This window comes from Mus caroli, unplaced genomic scaffold, assembly GCF_978045245.1.
Source record: "Mus caroli unplaced genomic scaffold, Mus_caroli_1 scaffold_12, whole genome shotgun sequence".
Classification (NCBI taxonomy): domain Eukaryota; kingdom Metazoa; phylum Chordata; class Mammalia; order Rodentia; family Muridae; genus Mus; species Mus caroli.
In genome coordinates this window covers 10,916,316-10,935,259 of record NW_028227267.1, presented here as the reverse complement: position 1 = coordinate 10,935,259, position 18,944 = coordinate 10,916,316, and the positions used below count along the sequence as shown (strand labels likewise).

Genomic DNA, 18,944 nt, shown 5'->3' with positions numbered 1-18,944 from the left:
TACAGATTCTGCCCAGTCTTGCTAGCCAGCTGGCCCCTGAGACCTCCTCCCCCTTCTTCTGCCTCCTGCCTGTTGGGATTCCAAGTGGCTGCTACTCCTGCCGAAGTCCAGTCTTCATGCTTAAGCAGTGAGCACATTATCCACTGAGCCATCTCCACAGCCCTATTTGTATTTTTTTTGGAAGATTATATAAAGTTTTCCATTTATAAAACTTACATAAAGTTTTTTTAATAAAGCAAAAAATAAAGGACAATTTAAAGCAAAGAATGAAGCATATTCTAGAACAGATGGTACACAAACATGGTTCTGACAGCAGCGCTATTAAAGAAAACCCAGTCTGACTGAAGTTTAAGAAACACTAGTCTGCCAAGCAGTCCTTTCTGAAGTCACTCAGCAGGCCAAGTCTTTCAGCAGTGTGAGGCTGCTGTACTCCGCTTCTTCAGCTGTTTAACTACATCACAGTGATGACTCATCTGTGTTCCTGAGAGATTCACTACTTCCAGCATCTGAGCTTCTGTCCGTGTCATCCCTTTGCTTAGGGTGCTGGGTACCTGTTCTCCCTGAGTGCCTGTCCCCCAGTGCCACACAAATGGGGTCCCCTGCATGAAGCCTGCGGCTAGCCAACAAATCATTTCTTTTGCTTTTACAGAGTTGGTGGCATCTCTCTCTAGTGTGCCTCCTTTACAGCTTTGATGACATTACATTTGAATAATATTCTTTTACCTAGGGGATGTCAAGGGGCAAGAAGAAAAGATGTGTATTTTATTCTGTTTTAATTGAATCATGGTACGTAACAACAGGCCTTATTCACAGAGAAGGCCCATAATGAGTATCTTGGGAATTAAATTTAATCCTCTTTTAGGGAACATTCATGCAATACTTACAATTTTACGCTTGATCATGAAGAGTGGGATTTTTGCATGAAGAGGTGTTGAAGACACTTCCTTATGGACTGTTGATAAATACAATCTTCTTTTGATGTTTCCTAAATCAGTAATCCTGGGGAGAGAGAGAGGGGGGGGGGAGAGAGAGAGAGAGAGAGAGAGAGAGAGAGAGAGAGAGAGAGGGGGGGAGAGAGAGAGAGAGAGATGAATTTTAAAATACATTTCTTTGGATAATCATCACAATGATATAATTTATCAAATAGGCTTTTTCTAACATGGAGTTCAAACACAGAACTGAAGAATTGTCATTTTCTTTCAACAAGTAATAAAATTTCTTCCTTAAATTCAAAATGCTCACAGGCCTGCATGTATAAATTCACTTAATATGCTAATTTATTTCATCACTCTACTCTAGATTTCCACAGTCCCCCAGCTTATGAAAAAATTCAATTTGTATGAACTGGGAACCGTTAGCCTTTAATAACCATGCTTGTTCCAGCCCCTTAAGCGTGTGTTATCTTGGGACATACTGTCACCTACTAAATAGGAAAACATTATGAGTTTCTTTCCCTAAAAGTGCACCTGTCATTTTCCATAGGCTCTTAGTCTGCAAAGAGACAGACATGAAGCACCAAGTGTCAGTTTCACTTCCTAAGCACATATCTTCCACCTGGAATTTTAATACACAAGTTGACTGCTCACTATTCAGGTCACCCCACAGTGACAACAAGGACACCAAATCTGAACATCTATAATAGATTTAGACCACAGCCATGATCACAAAGGATAGGTTGCTTCAGGCTGATAGAGGCTCATTTTTATGTTCTGCTTCCTTTATGTCTCAGAGGTAACACGCCAGGCTGAGAATCCACACACCATCCTGGGCTGCTGTGCCGTCAAATCAATGCTTTCTTAAAACCTTTTCTGTTACCTGAAAATACAGGGCTACCCCCATGTTAGCAACTTCTCTATGGATGTCTTACACACCCACTCTTCAATAATGATTAATTTCTCAAGGTGACATTTCATTTAAGTAATTGTTAATATTTATAGTATAACTATTTTTAAATACATGGGAGGATGTCTGTGAGTTTGATGCTAACATGATCTACATGGTGAGTCCAACCAAACCAGAGCTATATAATGAGACCCTGTCTCAAACAAAAGAAAACCCCAAAGCAAAGCAACAAACAAACACACACCCAGTATAGTCCACTCTATAGTTATTCTATGCCTCCTCCTCCCTATCTCTGCATTACTAATCTCATTAGTTTCTATAAAATACCTATAATCTCATTATTACCTATAAAGTAGTCCCTATATCATGTGGAAAGATATCTAGCATTAAATATAACATGAGATGATTTTAGAGTACACTCTAGACACCTCCTCCCCAAGTCCATTCCTCTTTCATTAAAGGATAACATCATTTAACTTAAAAAGTTAGAAAGCTTCCCAAGGTCTTATCTGAGCTAAGGATTAAACTTCAACTGCATTAACGCAAGTGTTTCACATGGTCTTTCACATCAAGGTTGTGGCCTCTCCTTCACTTCAACTGTATACAACTGACCTGAATAAATATATTCGAACTTCCATATCATCCTTTTAAACGTTACTTTTGTGTTACATCTTGTAGTGGTACAGAAACATATGTGTTTTAGAGAGAAAAGCACCATGTGAGCATAAACGCCTTTCTAATGGTGTCCAGCAGTGGAAGACCAACCTCAGCGCAAGTTCAAGTTCACTTAGTATACACAGGCAGGCTCTAGCTGTAAGTTAATATACACAGGCAGGCTCTAGCTGTAAGTTAATATACACAGGCAGGCTCTAGTTTTAAGTGACGACATTTCTAGAGAGGCCCAACTGAGAAGGGAGAAGTGCCTCTGAATGTGGGCTGCAGCTAAGGTTGAGAAGACCACAGGCAAAGGTGGAGTCCAGCAGGACTCTGGCAGCCTCTGCTTCTTGGGCCACCATGATGTACCTTCTACCGTGGTAGAAGGACATTTTGAAATCACTGAATTAAATTATATATCCTCCCTCAAACAGTCTGTATGTTATTCTGTCGGCAACAGGAAGAGAATAGATGTGAGGAACAAGTATGACTAGATTAAACGTGATCATCAGGGATGCTTTGCAGTACCATCTCTGGTAAGCTGCACCTGGGGAGGAGATGGGGACCCCAAAGACTGCAAAGGAAAAGGAGCAAAAGGAGGTGCCATGTTAGCTCCAACCTTATGTGATCCAGGTTAAAGGTCTGCTCTGCTTGTGGTGAAGAAACACTGAAATTGTCTACAATTTGGATTAAGGATTGCAGTCCAAACAGCAGCATTCAGTCCCAACACTGGCAAATGAGATGGCATTAGTATTCATGTACTTATTGATACATTCAATAACTGCTGAGCCAGGTGACATGCTAGGGGACACACCAGGGTCACAAAGCTTAGAAGGACAAAGTGTCCAGTCTCTTGGAACTTCTTTGCTGGTGGAAAAGGCAAGTGGAGATGTCGAAAGAGAAAAAAAACCAAACAAATGAAAGTTATCAAAAATGGAATGAAGAAAATAAAAGATTCTAAATTAGATAATGAGAAATTCCCTGCTTCAGACAGTAGCAAGTGTGTGGTTCAGACTGGAGAGGTAAAGGAGGAACAGGAAGTAGATGGCTTAGGCAAGAGCCAATCACACGGCCATTGTGGCACGGTAAGGAGCTTAGAAGCCTGGTCAAAGCGTGGAGTATGATAGGAGCTACACCCTACCCTTCACTCTAAGTCGTCATGAAGTAGTTATGGTGTCATGTTTCATTTTTATTGTCATTATTTGATTTATTGTGTGCTGTGTGTGTGCACCCGAGTGAAGTATTCACAGAGGCAGAAAAGGGCACTGGATCTGCTGGGGCTGCAGTTAGAGGCCACTGTGAACTGGCTGGCATGAGGGCTGGCAATCAAACTTTGTTTCTCTGCAAGAGCAGCAAGTACTCTTGACCACTGACCATTACTTCCTTCTTAGGGTAACATTTGTGCCACCCAGACACAAATTTCAGTGTCTTTTGGTAAGTGTACAAATTAATTTAATTACCCCTCCAAAGAAATTATAGCCATTACTCTAGAAGTCCGCCCTTGGTCTCTGAGACACTCCTCGGCCGTTGGGGGGTTAGGCCTGCTTCCTATGGTCTCCGTCCTAGATGAGCTCCGTCTGCTGGCCTCTTCTTACAGGCTGGACTGTGCACAACAGACTCTTTTGCATTTGATTCTTTCACTTAATATAAAGATTTTAAATTGCATCCTCATTGCAATAGGTCATTCAAATTGCTGAGTTCAGTTTAGGAATCAGACAGGTTATCTATTTTCCTATGGATGAGTATTTGAGTGGGTTCCAGTTTTGAGTCATTTATTTATTTGTTATTTATTTATTTTTTGTTTTTATTTTTGTATTTCTACAGGGAACACCCTGTGAATAAAATTTTATTCTTTATAGAAACAAAGTCATTCCCTAGCACTCTCCCTTATCTTTTTTTTTCCTCATTTTTTTTCTTGGAAATTTTCCTTATTTACATTTCAAATGTTTTCCCATTTCCAGGTCTCCCCTTTGGACCCCCCCCATCCCATCCCTCCTCCCCCTGCCTCTATGAGGGTGCTCCCTCACCCACCCACTCCCATCTTCCTGCCCTGGCATTTCCCTACACTGTAGCATTAAACATCCTCAGGTCTGAGGGCCTCTTTTCTCACTGATATCCAACAAGGCCATCTTCTGCCACATATGTGGCTAGTGCCATGAGTCACTCCATGTGTATTCTCGGGTTGGTGGTCCAGTCCCCAGGAGCTCTGGGGGGCCCAGCCTGTTGACACTGTTGCTCCCTCCATGGGGCTACAAACCCCCTCAACTCCTTCAGTCCCTTCTTTAATTCCTCCATCAGGGACCCCAAACTCAGTCCAATGGTTGCCTGCAAGCTTCCTCCTCAGTATTTGTCAGGCTCTAGCAGAGTCTCTCAGGTAACAGCCATATCAGGCTCCCATCAGCAAGCACTTCCCAGCATCCACAACAGCATCTAGGTTTGGTGGCAGTATATGATATGGATCCCATGGTGGGGCAGTCTCTGGATAGTCTTTCCTTCAGTCTCTGTTCCACACTTTGTCTCCATATCTCCTCCTGTGAATATTTTGTTCACCTTTCTAAAAAACACCGAATCACCCACATTTTGGTCTTCCTTCTTCTTAGGCTTCATATGGTCTATGAATTGAATCTTGGGTATTCCGAACTTTTGGGCTAATATCCACTTATCAGTGAGTACATACTGTGTTTGTTCCTTTGTGACTGAGTCACCTCACTCAGGATGATATTCTCAAATTCCATCTATTTGCCTGCGAATTTCATGAAGTCATTGTTTTTAATAGCTGAGTAGTATTCTATTGTGTAAATGTACTACATTTTCTGTATCCATTCCTCTATTGAGGGACATCTGGGTTGCTTCCAGCTTCAGGAACCTACCCAGAATCCTCAGGACACAGGAACCGAGGAGTGGCCTGGAACAGGAGCCTTCGATTTCTGTCTGTGCCTGGAGCCGATCCTCTGCTACAGAACTCCATACCCAAATAGTGCCTGAAGAGAGCTAGCTTCCAAGGAGTGCAGACAAGCCTGTGAAGTGCAGGTAAGATCACCACATCTTTTCAAATTCTTGGCCCAAGAGGGACCTTCCCAGAGCCATCAGGACACAGGAACCAAAGATCAGCTGGAGACAGGATCCTCCTGGTTTCTGTCTTCATCCCGGAGCTGACCCTGTACCACAGTTCTCCATACCTAAATTCCTCCCGAAGAAAGCTGGTCTCCCACGAGTATTGCAGGAGGGACAAGCCACATTCAGAGACAGCGAGACCAGCTAACACCAGAGACAACCAGATGGCGAAAGGCAAGGGCAATAACAGAAGCAACAGAAAGCAAGGCTACTTGGCATCAACAGTTTTGAGTTTTAATAACTCAAGCCTTTTGGACATGCCTGTGGTACCTTCTGGTGAGCAAGAACTCATGTCTCCTTGGTACATAAATAGCAATGGGATCACTGATTCACTCAGCTGACAGAAACATCTCTTCAAAGTTAGTGCAGGGTTTCCACATTTTCATCTTTCTGAGGTCACTAGAACTTAACATTTCAGCCAGCTTCGATGGGAAACACTTACTTTGATTTTATTTGAATACCCTGTGACTAATGATATTGAACATTTGTGTGTGTATGTGTGTGTGTGTGTGTGTGTGTACATGCATGTAGAGGCCAGAGGTCAACCCTGGGTGTTTTTCTCAGCTGTCTACCTTGGTTTATGAGATAGAGTCTCTCGTGGGATACAGGGTGCACTGATTACCATGTGCTGGCTGACTTTCAGACATCACTGATACTCACTGTCTGCTTCATCTGTGTTGGTATTACAAGTGCATACCACCTCAACTGGCTTTTCTCTGGGCACTGGAGATCTAACTCAGGTCCTCATATTTATGTGGCAAGCACTTTCCCAACTGAGCTGTTCTAGCCCCACTCTGCCCTTATGCAATTATTAAAGTTCTCAAACATATGCACAATAATCTGTATAATATATATATACACATATATATATGTAATATATCACAATAACCCCACACACCGACACACAGATACATAGACACACAAACACAGACACAGACACACAGACACACACAGACACACAGATATACACACACACACACACACACACACACACACCCCTCGCGCGCACGGGTGCACTGGGGATTAACCCAGGATCTGGTGCATGCTAAGCAGGCACTCTTGTCACTCTGCCACAGCCCAGACCCTTCATTTTTACTTCTCATTGGTATCTTTGAAGTACAACTTTGCCTGGAAGATCATCTGAAGTATCACACGTGAAGACATGTCTGCTCTTTGCATTTGTTTCTGTACCTGCTTTTCATCAGCACAACTTCTTTTTTTTCTTAGATATTTTCTTTATTTACATTTCAAATGTTATCCCCTTTCCTGGTTTCCCATCTGAAAATCGCCTATCCCATCTCCCCACCACTGCCCAGCAACCCACCCACTCCTGCTTCCCTGTCCTGGCCTTCCTCTATACTGGGACATCAAACCTTCACAGGACCAAGGGCCTCTCCTCCCATTGGTGACCGAGTAGGCCATCCTCTGCTACATATGCAGCTGGAGCCATGGATCCCTCCATCTGTATTCTTTGGTTGATGCTTTAGTCCCTGGGAGCTCTGGGTGTACTGGCTGGTTTATATTGTTGTTCCTCCTATGGCGCTGCAAACCCCTTCAGCTCCTTGGGTCCTTTCTCTAGCTCCTACACTGGGGACCCTGTGCTCAGTCCGATGGTTGGCTGAGAACATCCATCTCTGTATTTGTCAGACACTGGCAGAGCCTCTCAGGAAACAGCCATATCAGGCTCCAAAGAGCTATAATAGTCAGCATAACTTCTAACTTTTAGGGACTCCTGTCTATAATTATATACTTTTATTTTCCACATTAAAAAAGCCCAAAACTTGTCTAGTATAAACTTGAAAGCACACCTTTCTGTTTCGTTTGAGATCTTTCAAGGCTCACTACTTTGCATTTACTCTAAGAACTATCCCAAATTAGTTGCTCTGTGTTGTATGTGATGCAGAGATTATTTTCTTTCTTTTTTTTTCAGTTGTCCCATTAACATTTCTTCAATTTCTTTCCTCATGGAGAACCCATGGTCCTTTGTTGAAAATAAACTGACCATATTGCTCTACTCTGTTTCCTATTGCTGTCTTGGAATCCTTGAAACTGGGTAAGTTTATTTTAAATCAAAGTTATGTATCTTTATTTTAAATGAGGCCATTAGCTTACACTAATTATGGGAGTTCAAAGGCATGGTATCTGTATCAGCTCAGTTGTGGTAAGAGTCCCATGGCAGATGGTGGTCACATCACACTATCAGAAGGAAGACTGCATTTTGAGGGAGGAAGACAGAACAGATTATGACTCACTCTTTGAGCAACTCACACTTGCAAAAACTCAAAGTCCCATGAAAACAACCTTAATCCTTTTGAAAGCATCACTTACAATGACTAAGCTCCTCCCACAAGACCCTACCTTTTAGGTCCATACTATCTCTCAAAACACTAGGGTGAGAGAGGAGTTATGCTACTAATACAGGGAATGCTAGAGGAAAAGTCACACTCCTATGACATCACACAAACATATATGTGGATCTATTTTTAGACCATTCCTTAATCAACATTTTTTTTAGTGTTCACTTTTTTTCTAGGCCAATAACATATGCTTTTGATTATTACAGATTAACTGTAAGTCTTTGGTTTATTTAAGGCTTGTTTCATCTTTTCTTTGTTTCTGTACCTACTTTTGATTAGCACAACTTCTAACTTTTAGGAATTCCTGTCTGTCTAGTTACCATATTTAAAGTTAGTTAATTGGTTATATTAAATTGAATCTAAAGGTTGATTTTGGAAAAACAATATTGAGTTTTCCAATCTAGTCATAAGAAATACATCTATCTGCATTAATTAGACCTTGTCTAATTTTTCTCATATTGTTTGTAGTTTGCATTTTATAACTTATGTATATCTTTTTGAAAAGAAATTTTGGGTACTTGGTACTTCTTACACAATTGGAAATATCTGTAATTTAATATTGTGTCCATTTGCTGCTGGTATAGAGAGATCAATTGATTTGGTATGCAGGCCTTGTTAGTAGACATTGCTGCGTTGATTTGTGTGTCCAGCTGCTATTCTGTGTATCCCTGAGGATTTACTACATGATCATGTCATCAGTGTATAAAGATGCTTTGGTCTTGCCTTTTTATTTCATTTTGTTTCATTATTACATGGGTGTGAGAATTTCTAGGTCTACAGTTATAAACAGGAATGAATGGTGCCAGAAGAGAAACATGGAGATTCCTATCATGTGCCACAACCTGCCAATCATTTCTACGAAGCTGTTCATGTACTCCTCCCAATAGTCCTATGAAATGAGGTTCAGGGTTCCCTGCTTACCACTAGTGAGGGGCTCAGAGACACTGAAAATCTGATTAGGGTCTCACAGCTAGCACGTGTCAGAGCCTGGAAGTTTTTTTTTTATGATATCAAAGAAAGCTTTATTTTTATTATTATTTTTTTTTTTTTGGTTTTTCTTTTTTATCCTACATTATTTTCTTTTTTCCCCCTTTTTTAAAATTAGGTATTTTCCTCATTTACATTTCCAATGCTATCCCAAAAGTCCACCATACCCTCCCCCCCACTCCCCTACCCACCCACTCCCACTTTTTGGCCCTGGCGTTCCCCTGTACTGGGGCACATAAAGTTTGCAAGTCCAATGGGCCTCTCTTTCCCATCTTTTGATACATATGCAGCTAGAGTCAAGAGCTCCGGGTACTGGTTAGTTCATATTGTTGTTATACCTATAGGGTTGCAGATCCCTTTAGCTCCTTGGGTACTTTCTCTAGCTCCACCATTGGGGGCCCTGTGATCCATCCAATAGCTGACTGTGAGCATCCACTTATGTGTTTGCTACAGAGCCTGGAATTCTAAAGCCTAAAAAGGTAAGACAAGAGGAATAAGGCTAAACTATTTACGAGTCGATTTGACAATTCCAAAGAAGAGCAGTTGCTTGGTGCCTTAGAGTTCCTATTGCTCTGATCAAACACCATGACCAAAAGCAATGCTGGAAGAAAAAGGGCTTATTAGCTTACAATTCCCTATCACCGTCCAACATGAAGGAAGTCAGGGCAGGAACCAGGAGGCAGGAAGTGGAACAGAGGCCAGAGATGAATGCTGTTTATTCTCTTGCTCTTCATGGCTTGCTCAGCCTGCTTTCTTATATATTCCATTAACCATCTGCCCAGAGGCGGCAGCACCCACAATGGGCTGGCCCACTCATCCACATCAGCCATTAAGAAACTCATCCAGAGGACAAGTGTGTGGGGCATTTGCTCAATTAAAGATCCCTTTTCCCAAACAACTCTAGCTTGTGTCTTGTGACAGAAAACTGACCAGGACACGTGGATCTGTGCTTTTGAAAGTCTGAGTGCTTATGAGGAAGGGAGAAGGCAGCAGGTGGGTACTCATTTCCCTTCACTGTTATAGAATTCTAGAAAACAAGAGAGACCAGGTCAAAGCTATTGACCTTCTGACAAGCACACTGTACTTACCACAGGGAAAACCCTAATGAAGTGCTTCTGTATAGTGTGCTCTGATCTGTCTAGAACCACTTACCATAAACAAAGGATCCATAGACTTTCTGAAAAATATAACCTAAGCACAAATAAATAAATGCCCAGACATCTCTCTTTGATGAGAGATGCTCCTGGGGGTACTGTGTGGAGACTTCCTTTTTTAAATCTGAACAAAGTACATTTAGAAAGGACTAGAAAGTTGTAGCAGTGACTACATTCTTCTGTCTTAGCACTTACATCCTTCAACTTATAAGTAAACATTGGCTGAAGTCTAGTACCCTTATGTGATAGTTTGTATATCACTGGACTAGGGAGTGGCACCATCTGAAGGTGTGGCCTTGTTGGAATAGGTGTGGCCTGGTTGGTATGGGTGTGTCACTGTGGGTGTGGGTATAAGATCCTCACCCTAGTTGCCTGGAAGTCGGTCTTCCACTAGCAGCATTTGGATGAAGACATAGAACTCTCAGCTCCTTCTGCACCAGGCCTGCCTGGATACTTGATGATAATGGACTGAACCTCTGAACCTGTAAGCCAGCCCAATTAAATGTTGCTTTTTATAAGACTTGCCTTGGTCCTGGTGTCTGTTCACAGCAGTAAAACCCTAACTAAGACAAATTGGTACCAGGAGTGGGGTATTGCTGTGATAGGCCTGACCATGTTTTTATTTGAAAGAATGTGGATTTGGGGACTTTGTATTTGGAAAGCAATGGAATGCTTTAAATGGGGCTTAATGGGTCATCCTAGTAGGAATATGGAAGACTTAATTGCTGGGAGTAATCTGAACTGTGTTGACCTGGCCCAAGAGATTTCAAAGGAGAAGAATTTCAGAATGTGGCATAAAGACTGGTTTTGTGGTATTTTGGTGAAGAGTGTGGCTACTTTTTGCCCTTGTCTGAAAAGTTTGCCTGAGGCTAAGGTGAAGAGACTTGGATTAATTGCATTGACAAAAGAAGTTTCAAAAAAGCCCAGCAGAGATTTTGTTCTCTGGTTAAGTCTCACAAAGAGAAGTTTGAACAAGCATAGCAAGCTTAGAAAGGCAAAATATAAAATAAATTGTTCGAATATTAAAGGAGTACCAGGAAGTGAAATGGAGCAAAATCTTGTGTTCTAGGAGATAACAGATTAAGGGAGTGGGACCTTGGGGCAAGATTCTACCCAGCTTAATTAGATCCAGGCATGGTGGTACACACCTTTAATCTAATACTGATCTCTGCATTCAAGGTCAATCTACAGAGCAAGAACCAGGATAGCCAAGCTTAGGCAGTGAAGGATTTAGAAAACATAAAGCTAATGATAATGTAATAGTACAAGGGGATCATGTTCTAGTTCCTGTAAGCAGCAGAACTCGGCAGCTTCAGCCACATGGCTCTGGCTCTAGAGTTAAGAATGGAAGGAACTACTGGGAAAATTGATGGTGGTTAGCTGGAGCTAAGGAATTAGCAGTGATTAAGAAGAGACCAGCATCACTGAGGTGAAATCTTCTGGAAATTGTTTTCTGGGAGCACAAAGAAGCTGTGTTCCAGAGATACCCGAGGTTGTACCTCATGCTGCGGCTGGACTTGGTAATGTGTAAGAGTCACTCAGGTGGTACTGCTTGTGAAGGAATGAAGGGATCATGGAGAGAAGCTGAGGCTTAGCACTGTGAGAGGCCAGGGAAGGCCATTGGAGAAAGTGAAGCCTCAGCTGTAGTTGATGGCCCAGGACTGAAGGGGTCATGCAAAGAATTTGAGGCTTGGCACCCTGAAGAGAGCCTATGAGAGGCTATTGGTGAAGCCTAGTTGGAGTGGAACACCCCAATGTATTGGAGATGTCAGTACCATGGGATGATCACCAAGAACAGCAGCCGTAGTGGAGTGGATCATCCTGAGCTTAGAGTGCTACAGAGGGCAGAACTGGAAAAGTGAGGCCAGCCCTTAGGAGGAGTCCAAAAGATCAAGTGGAATCCCAGACACTGAAACAAGAAGCTGTAACATTGAAATTGCCTTGGAGACTCACAGATGTTAAAGATGCCAGAGCATGGGATACATGCTGAGGAAAGCTGCTAACAGGGAGTAGAACCAGCCCAGGAGAAAGCAGTTTGTTGCAGTCAACAAAGATGAAAAAGGAGTGGAGATCTGAAGACCGCTTTGACATCAGCCATGGAGATGCAGAGTTTGGAGTTTGCCCAGCTGGTTTCCTGCCTTGCTATGGGGATTACAGTTAATTAAGCTGAATGAATCCCAGAAGAGACCTTGAACTTTGGACTTTTAACATTGTTGCAACTGTTATAGACGATGAGGACTTTGAAAGTTGGACTAAATGCATTTTGCATTATGCTATGTTTAAGTATGGCCCCCACAGACTCATGTTTTTGAACAAGTCTATGGGGACCAGGGAGTGGAATGTGATGGTTTGTATATCCTTGGACTAGGGAGTGGCACCATCTGAAGGTGTGGCCTTGTTGGAATAGGTGTGGCCTGGTTGGTATGGGTGTGTCACTGTGGGTGTGGGTATAAGATCCTCACCCTAGTTGCCTGGAAGTCGGTCTTCCACTAGCAGCATTTGGATGAAGACATAGAACTCTCAGCTCCTTCTGCACCAGGCCTGCCTGGATACTGCCATGCTCCCACCTTGATGATAATGGACTGAACCTCTGAACCTGTAAGCCAGCCCAATTAAATGTTGCTTTTTATAAGACTTGCCTTGGTCCTGGTGTCTGTTCACAGCAGTAAAACCCTAACTAAGACACCTTATGAGTCTTTGACACACCAATCTTTTGGGCTATTCTCATAAACCTGGCTGTGTTATGCACACTCTTTCAGAAGCACACCCCCAAGTGTAGAATATGAGATAGGAAAGTGTATGAATGTCTTGAGAAGTGATGCCATTAATCAGGACTAAGGGAATCAGGAGATTAAAAGCCAAGGAGGGAATCTCAGTGGAAGAAGACATTGCCAGTGCTAACACTATTCTATCAGAGCCTCTGAGACAGGTAAGAAGTATTATCAATGCCAACATTGTTCCACCATGGCCTCTGGAGACACATTCATCAGACCCACAGGATGCACTTCTTTAATGAATGGAAGAAGGAGCACATAGCCAGATTTTCTAGCCCCCAAAGTTGAAGGGACACTTCCAGGGACCTTGGCATCCAGCTGTAACCAGCCTAAGCAAGCTTGCAACAAAGTCTACCATTCCTGTAGCTGCTTTGCAGAGGCAAGTCCAGATGATATGGCACCATCCACCATTCCTCAGCAGCTTCACTTCTCAGAGAAATTCCCTTTGCTCTTTGTTTTGCCAACGTGAATTATAATCATTCATCAGAATTTGTTTTGAAATGCCATGTCCTTCTAGACGACATCCCAGATTTCCAGATTAAAAACAAGCACATCTCTTTTTTACTTACTACAGTGTACTTTTTACTTCTATTACTATTTTTCGATCAGTACATGTGCAATTTTATAGGCCATAAAAGGATGGAAATTTTGTATTTTTGTAAGTGAGTAACATGCAGTTCTACGCATTTCAGTTTTATCATCTGACAGTCATGTTTTTATTGAATTTAAATAGGATTATAGAATTTGGCATTATCCTAGAGTTTAGAGAAAGCACTAACTTTAACTTCCTCAGAGATATCTGTCCTTAGGGCTCAGTGATTTGTCAAGTTCCCAGTGTTCAAGAATAAGATGGACAGACTTCTTCAATTTTGGGGAAAGACAATTCAGTCATCAATACTGGCTTGAGTTAGTTTGTACATGTTAGTTTTCAGTTATGAGTTCACACTAGCTACTGCCAACTAACTGTATCAGAAATATGTCACACTGGGGGATGGGAAGGCTTAGTCACTAATGTGCTTGCTGGAGGAACACACGACACGACTCTGGATCCACAGAAGGTATGGTCATGTGTCTATAATCCTAGCGCAAAGTGGGAATAGAAGAGATCAGCATATCTCTGGAGCTTGCTGGTCAGCCAGTCTAGGTTCCATGAGATCTTATCTCAAAATATGAGATAAAAAATGACTGAAGAAGACATGCACCATCAATCTCTGGCCTCTACACACATGTATACATGTAGATATATACACACATGTACTTATTTGCACATACACAATACACACACAGAAATATTGCATACTTGTTCTTTTTAATCATTTTGAAGCAAGATTTTCTGGCTTCAAATCCTGCTTTACCATGTGTTATTTTAACAACTGTGGGAAATCAGTTAATCCCCATACTTTAATTTCTTCACTTTTAAAATGTAGATGGTGGTAAGAATTTATAAGAGAGGTGTTGGGACTGCATTAGAGAATATGTGAAAGATGCCTGCAGTGGCCAGACAAAGAAAATCTCCCAAGGCCTAACCTTCACTGAGTTGCTTCTCTGTAGGTTATTTAATAAGCTCTGTGGATTGGGGGTTTTAAGTTTTCTAATAATTAGGTTTAAGTGGATCATTCATATCTACAAAGTTCTCTATCAGTGACCAATCCCATCTTCCATAATGAAAAGTGTGAGTCATGGACTGTAAATCCTTGGATTGTAAATCATAGACTCTTGGATCCCGCTGCAGTAAATTTATGGTTAAAAAATTAGTGTAGATGTCACCACAGGCTTCCATGTCGGTGTGTTTCCTGTATGTGCCTGAGTGCTATACCTGGTTATCAAGGTCATTACACAGATGATTCGGGAGTTTTAATTAATCTAACTGAATTTACTTGGTGAGCTTCCTCTTTTAAAACCCTACCAAGATTATATGTTTGCTCTTCTATTTACTGAGTGCTTCCTCAATGACAAGCATCGGGCAGATGTATAAAGCATGTGTTCTAACAGGGGAAAGAGTAAGAAATAAAAACAATTATAGAGTGTGTCATCCATCCCCTAACAAGTGCTATGAAAAACAGACAACAGAGAGTGACATGAATGGAAAATATCTGTCAGTTAGTAAGGCATCTCGCAGAAGATGGTACTGGACAGAGCTGAAGGCAGGAATCACACACATACACATCTACAGGAAAGGGCAGTCCAGATAGAGTATTCTATAGAACTGTCTGGAAACACAAAGAAAGAGTTATTTCTCTACCACAGTAGATCTTTCCATGCATTCTGTAGGAGTACCAAGAGAGGTGACTTACTGAGCTGGGAGGCTCCATCCCAGCATGAGCATCCCCACACAGAGGCTAGGGTTCACTCTACACAAAACAGATCTCTTAGACCTAGCCACTGTGGCTCTGACATTGGAGAGAATCTCCATAAGATCTCGTGTCCAGCTAAGGACTAGGCCTCTCAATGTGACAGGAGCTTAGCCACTGTCTGCAAAAATCAATATGCAAACCTTCCCCATCTCATAATCAAGAGTCGTTGGTTTTGGAGGAAAACAAAATCATGTGCTAAGCTTAAATGGTTCTGAAAGCAAGCTGAGTTGCTACTTTAAAAAAAATAAAATTAGTCATTCATGAGAGAAAGAATATAAATGCCTATGTGTGACTACTTCAAAGCTTCATTATGCGAGTAAGCTTTTTTGGGGGCAATTTAGTTGCTGTAAGGAAGGCTGCTTATAAAGCAGCTCTTTACTTGTAATACAGGCTTGATTTCCACCACTTAAAGCCTCCTGGGACCCAACAAAAAAGAGAAAAAAGAAACGGAGGCATTGCCCCTCTTGTCCCTAAAGATGCATTGAAAAACTACATGTAAGTTAAACCGCTGCGACAACCTCAAGCAAGCACTCATAGCTAAGGGTCAGCGGCACAGCAGAAAAGGTAATGAGACCACGTTGGGGAGATAAATGGGGAGACGACAGAAAACTCAAGCTAATGTGCAATAATATTCCAGTGATCAGCAGGTACATAGCTCTCACAGCTATGGTCATTAGCCACATTCATTCTAACTTAACGGCTAGATTTGCAAACCACTTGAAAAGAGAATTACTTTTCAATTCAATCTTCAGTTCATTTTTATATCATCATCTTTGATTGACAGTTTTTTCACCCTGGCAGGCTCAGTAGGAATTTGAGTGGATGGCAGCCACCTTCCAGGAGGGGTGGAGGTCCTGTCTATTCAGCCATCTTTGCACTTTCCTTCTCTTTGTGTAAGTCTTCCCGCCATTTGGGGATGTTGGCTTCAGGCCAGGATGAGCTTATGGAACTGATGCCACACTTCAGAAGACTGAATCCTTTATCAGCATCATTTGTTCTTGAAGCCAAAGTGGTGGTGATGACTATGATTTTTTTCCTTATTATGATCTAAAAATTACTAACTTTAATGCACATTTGAGGCCTAAGCATACAGAAATAAGTGAGATTGCAAAATGACACGACAAAATACATAGTGTCTTGTTTAAGTCTGGAGTAATATGGCTACGGAATGAAATTTCAAGGCAAGTACAAAATGGTTTTGTCTTTATCTGGTCCTTCCAATTCTGTACATTTACCAAGAGGACTTTTATTTTGTTAGTTTTCTCTGTATACCTTCTCTTGAAGTTTAAACTCACTGAGCACTCTTTGCCCTTTTTAGAAAAGAGAAACAATTCTGCCTTGTATGCTTTGCTGGAACATGATGTAGCCTTTGTTCCTTCTTTTCTCCTTTTTTCTGTTTCCATCAAAGGAAGCTGAGGCAAGAATCTAAGGCAGGGGCTTAAGCACAAAGCATGGAGGAATGCTGCTTACTTGCTCTCAGGCTCCCATTTAGCTACCTTTCTTAGACAGACCAGGTTCACCTGTGTTGATGGTAGAGTCCACAGTGACCTGGGCCCTCCTACACCTCTGCAGTAAAGAAAGTGCCGCCTCCCTTACCTCCCCAACACCTATAGCACAGTCTGATGGAGGCAATTCTTCAGCTGAGGTTACTTCTTCCCAAGTATGTCAAGTTGATAGCAAGATAAGGCATGGAAGGGAGCATTTGGTCTTTCACTATTAAGTATGATATACAAAGTCCTTCCTCTATCCTTCCCTTATCTTAAGTTTTGGAGTCTTTATCATGAATATATGTTGGGCTTTGTCACAGTTCATCTGTCTGTTTGAGGTGGTCACAGTACAGACTTCTTTCTTTCTCCCAGTAGGGTTTACCTACCTTCAACATCATGGAGAAAACACACATGGCTGCAGAGACAAATGGGATATGAAACCATCAGATACCAGTGAGAACAGGGACAGAGGAAAAACACTGGGAAGAAACACTATGTGTAGAAGTAACAGCTAAAACTCAACCATGTGATTGAAGTGTTAACAACTTTACATGCAAGAAGCTTGGAAACTCGACATATAATGAGCTAAAAACAAGCAACACCTAAAAGGCATATAACCCCACCATGGAGAGCCAGACAAAGCCAGAGACCATACCAGCAGTAGCAGGAGGGAAATAGCTCACTCTGCAGAAAGGAGCTGCACGAGGACTAATAGCTGATTTCTCACCAGAAGCCAGTGGCAGCAGAAGTGGGAGGAAGATATTTAAAGAGAAACTCTATCAACCCAGTATTACGAATTAGCCGACCCATCATTTAGAAGTGGAAAAGGAACTAAGATATTCTAACATAAACACAAGTTGTGTGAGTTTGTTCCTAGCAAGCTCACCTTGAACAAATAGTGGAAGCATCTGGGATGGGGTTGGTTGCCGACTTGGGGAGGTTTAGAACCATCAAGGCTGTGAGGCTCAGGGAAGTCTGTGAGGGGCTTTCTATGTTAGGTTAACTGAGGTGGGAAGACTCCCCCTGAATCTGATGGGCACCTTGCCAGCTGGGATCACACTCTGACTAGAAAGGGGAGAGGAAGCTGGGCTGTGGGCTTCATGTGCTCTGCCTTCTGCCTTTGGACAGCGTGACCTGCTGCCTCCTTGTGCTCCTTTGCAAATCCTCCATCATGAAAAACTGTCCTTCACACTTCAAGCCAAGAGCAACCTTTCTCTCCTCAGGCTGCCTTGATAGGTGTGACCACAGTGAGAACAAGCAAGACAGTAGTCCTTCCAGCTTATACAAAAGGGCAGTGCCCAGGAACTCCCATGCATGTAAACTAGTTACAGCATGTCAGAAAATGGAAAAAACACGAAAAGTGGTGCAAATATATTTGCTGTAACTTTCCCCCTCCATGTCTTACTTAAGAACAGAAGCCACTGGGTGTGGTGGCTGCAGCCTCATGAGGATGAGGTGGGAAGATCCAGACTTGAAGGGCAACTTGGGCTTTACAGTAACTTCCAGGCCAGCCTGGGTCACACAACGAGACTGCTTCAAAAACAAAAACAAACCAAAACCAAATTTTTCTTATATAGAAAAAAGAAAAGCATAAAATGGTAATTACAAGCCCGCATTTAGGATTACAGAATACAAGGAAGTAATTTGTATAATAATAGCACAAAGGAGGAGCAGAGAACAGAATCGGTTTTTATACACCACTGAAATTAAGTTAATACTGCGTAAGACTGTCATAAATTGCGATTTTGTAAATGTAGTCCCCAGGCTGTTCAGAGGAAACCCATCCTCCCAATATCTTTTCTTTGGGCAGGGAGGGCGGGGTTAGTTTCTGAAACCTATGTTGCTATTGTTTTAACTAATCTTGTTTGTGGTAGCATCTGAGCACAGTCCTAAGAAACTAAAGACAGCAGGATTCATGTGTTCTGTCTTGATGCAAACATCCCAGAATCTGAGCTTTCTAGCACACAATTCCTTAGAGAAGTTAGAATTGTGTGTAATTTGAGCACTTAAAAAATAGCTGTCTCTGACAGAAAAGCATTCAGGTTACCGACATTTCTACCACACACTCTCTTACCTTCCAGACATGGTTTGCCACGGACTGCCATGGAACTTAGCCTTTATTTTGGAAAGTAAACTTGCAGCTCTCCAGCTGTTTGTTCATGGGGAGGACCAGAGGTCGTCCGTTCCGTGTCACTGACCATTCTGTTTAAACCTTAAACAA

General features: G+C 42.1%; 1 protein-coding gene across 2 annotated transcripts in view; it reads right to left on the bottom strand.

Moving 5' to 3' along the window:
• Cfap20dc (CFAP20 domain containing) overlaps positions 1-18,944 on the bottom strand; it is a 248,739-nt gene that overhangs the window by 158,365 nt on the left and 71,430 nt on the right. For both annotated transcript variants that reach the window (XM_029468705.2, XM_085828372.1), the window contains one exon: positions 885-999. In XM_029468705.2, the coding sequence (XP_029324565.1) occupies positions 885-999 (115 nt within the window). The remainder of the gene's footprint in view (positions 1-884; positions 1,000-18,944) is intronic.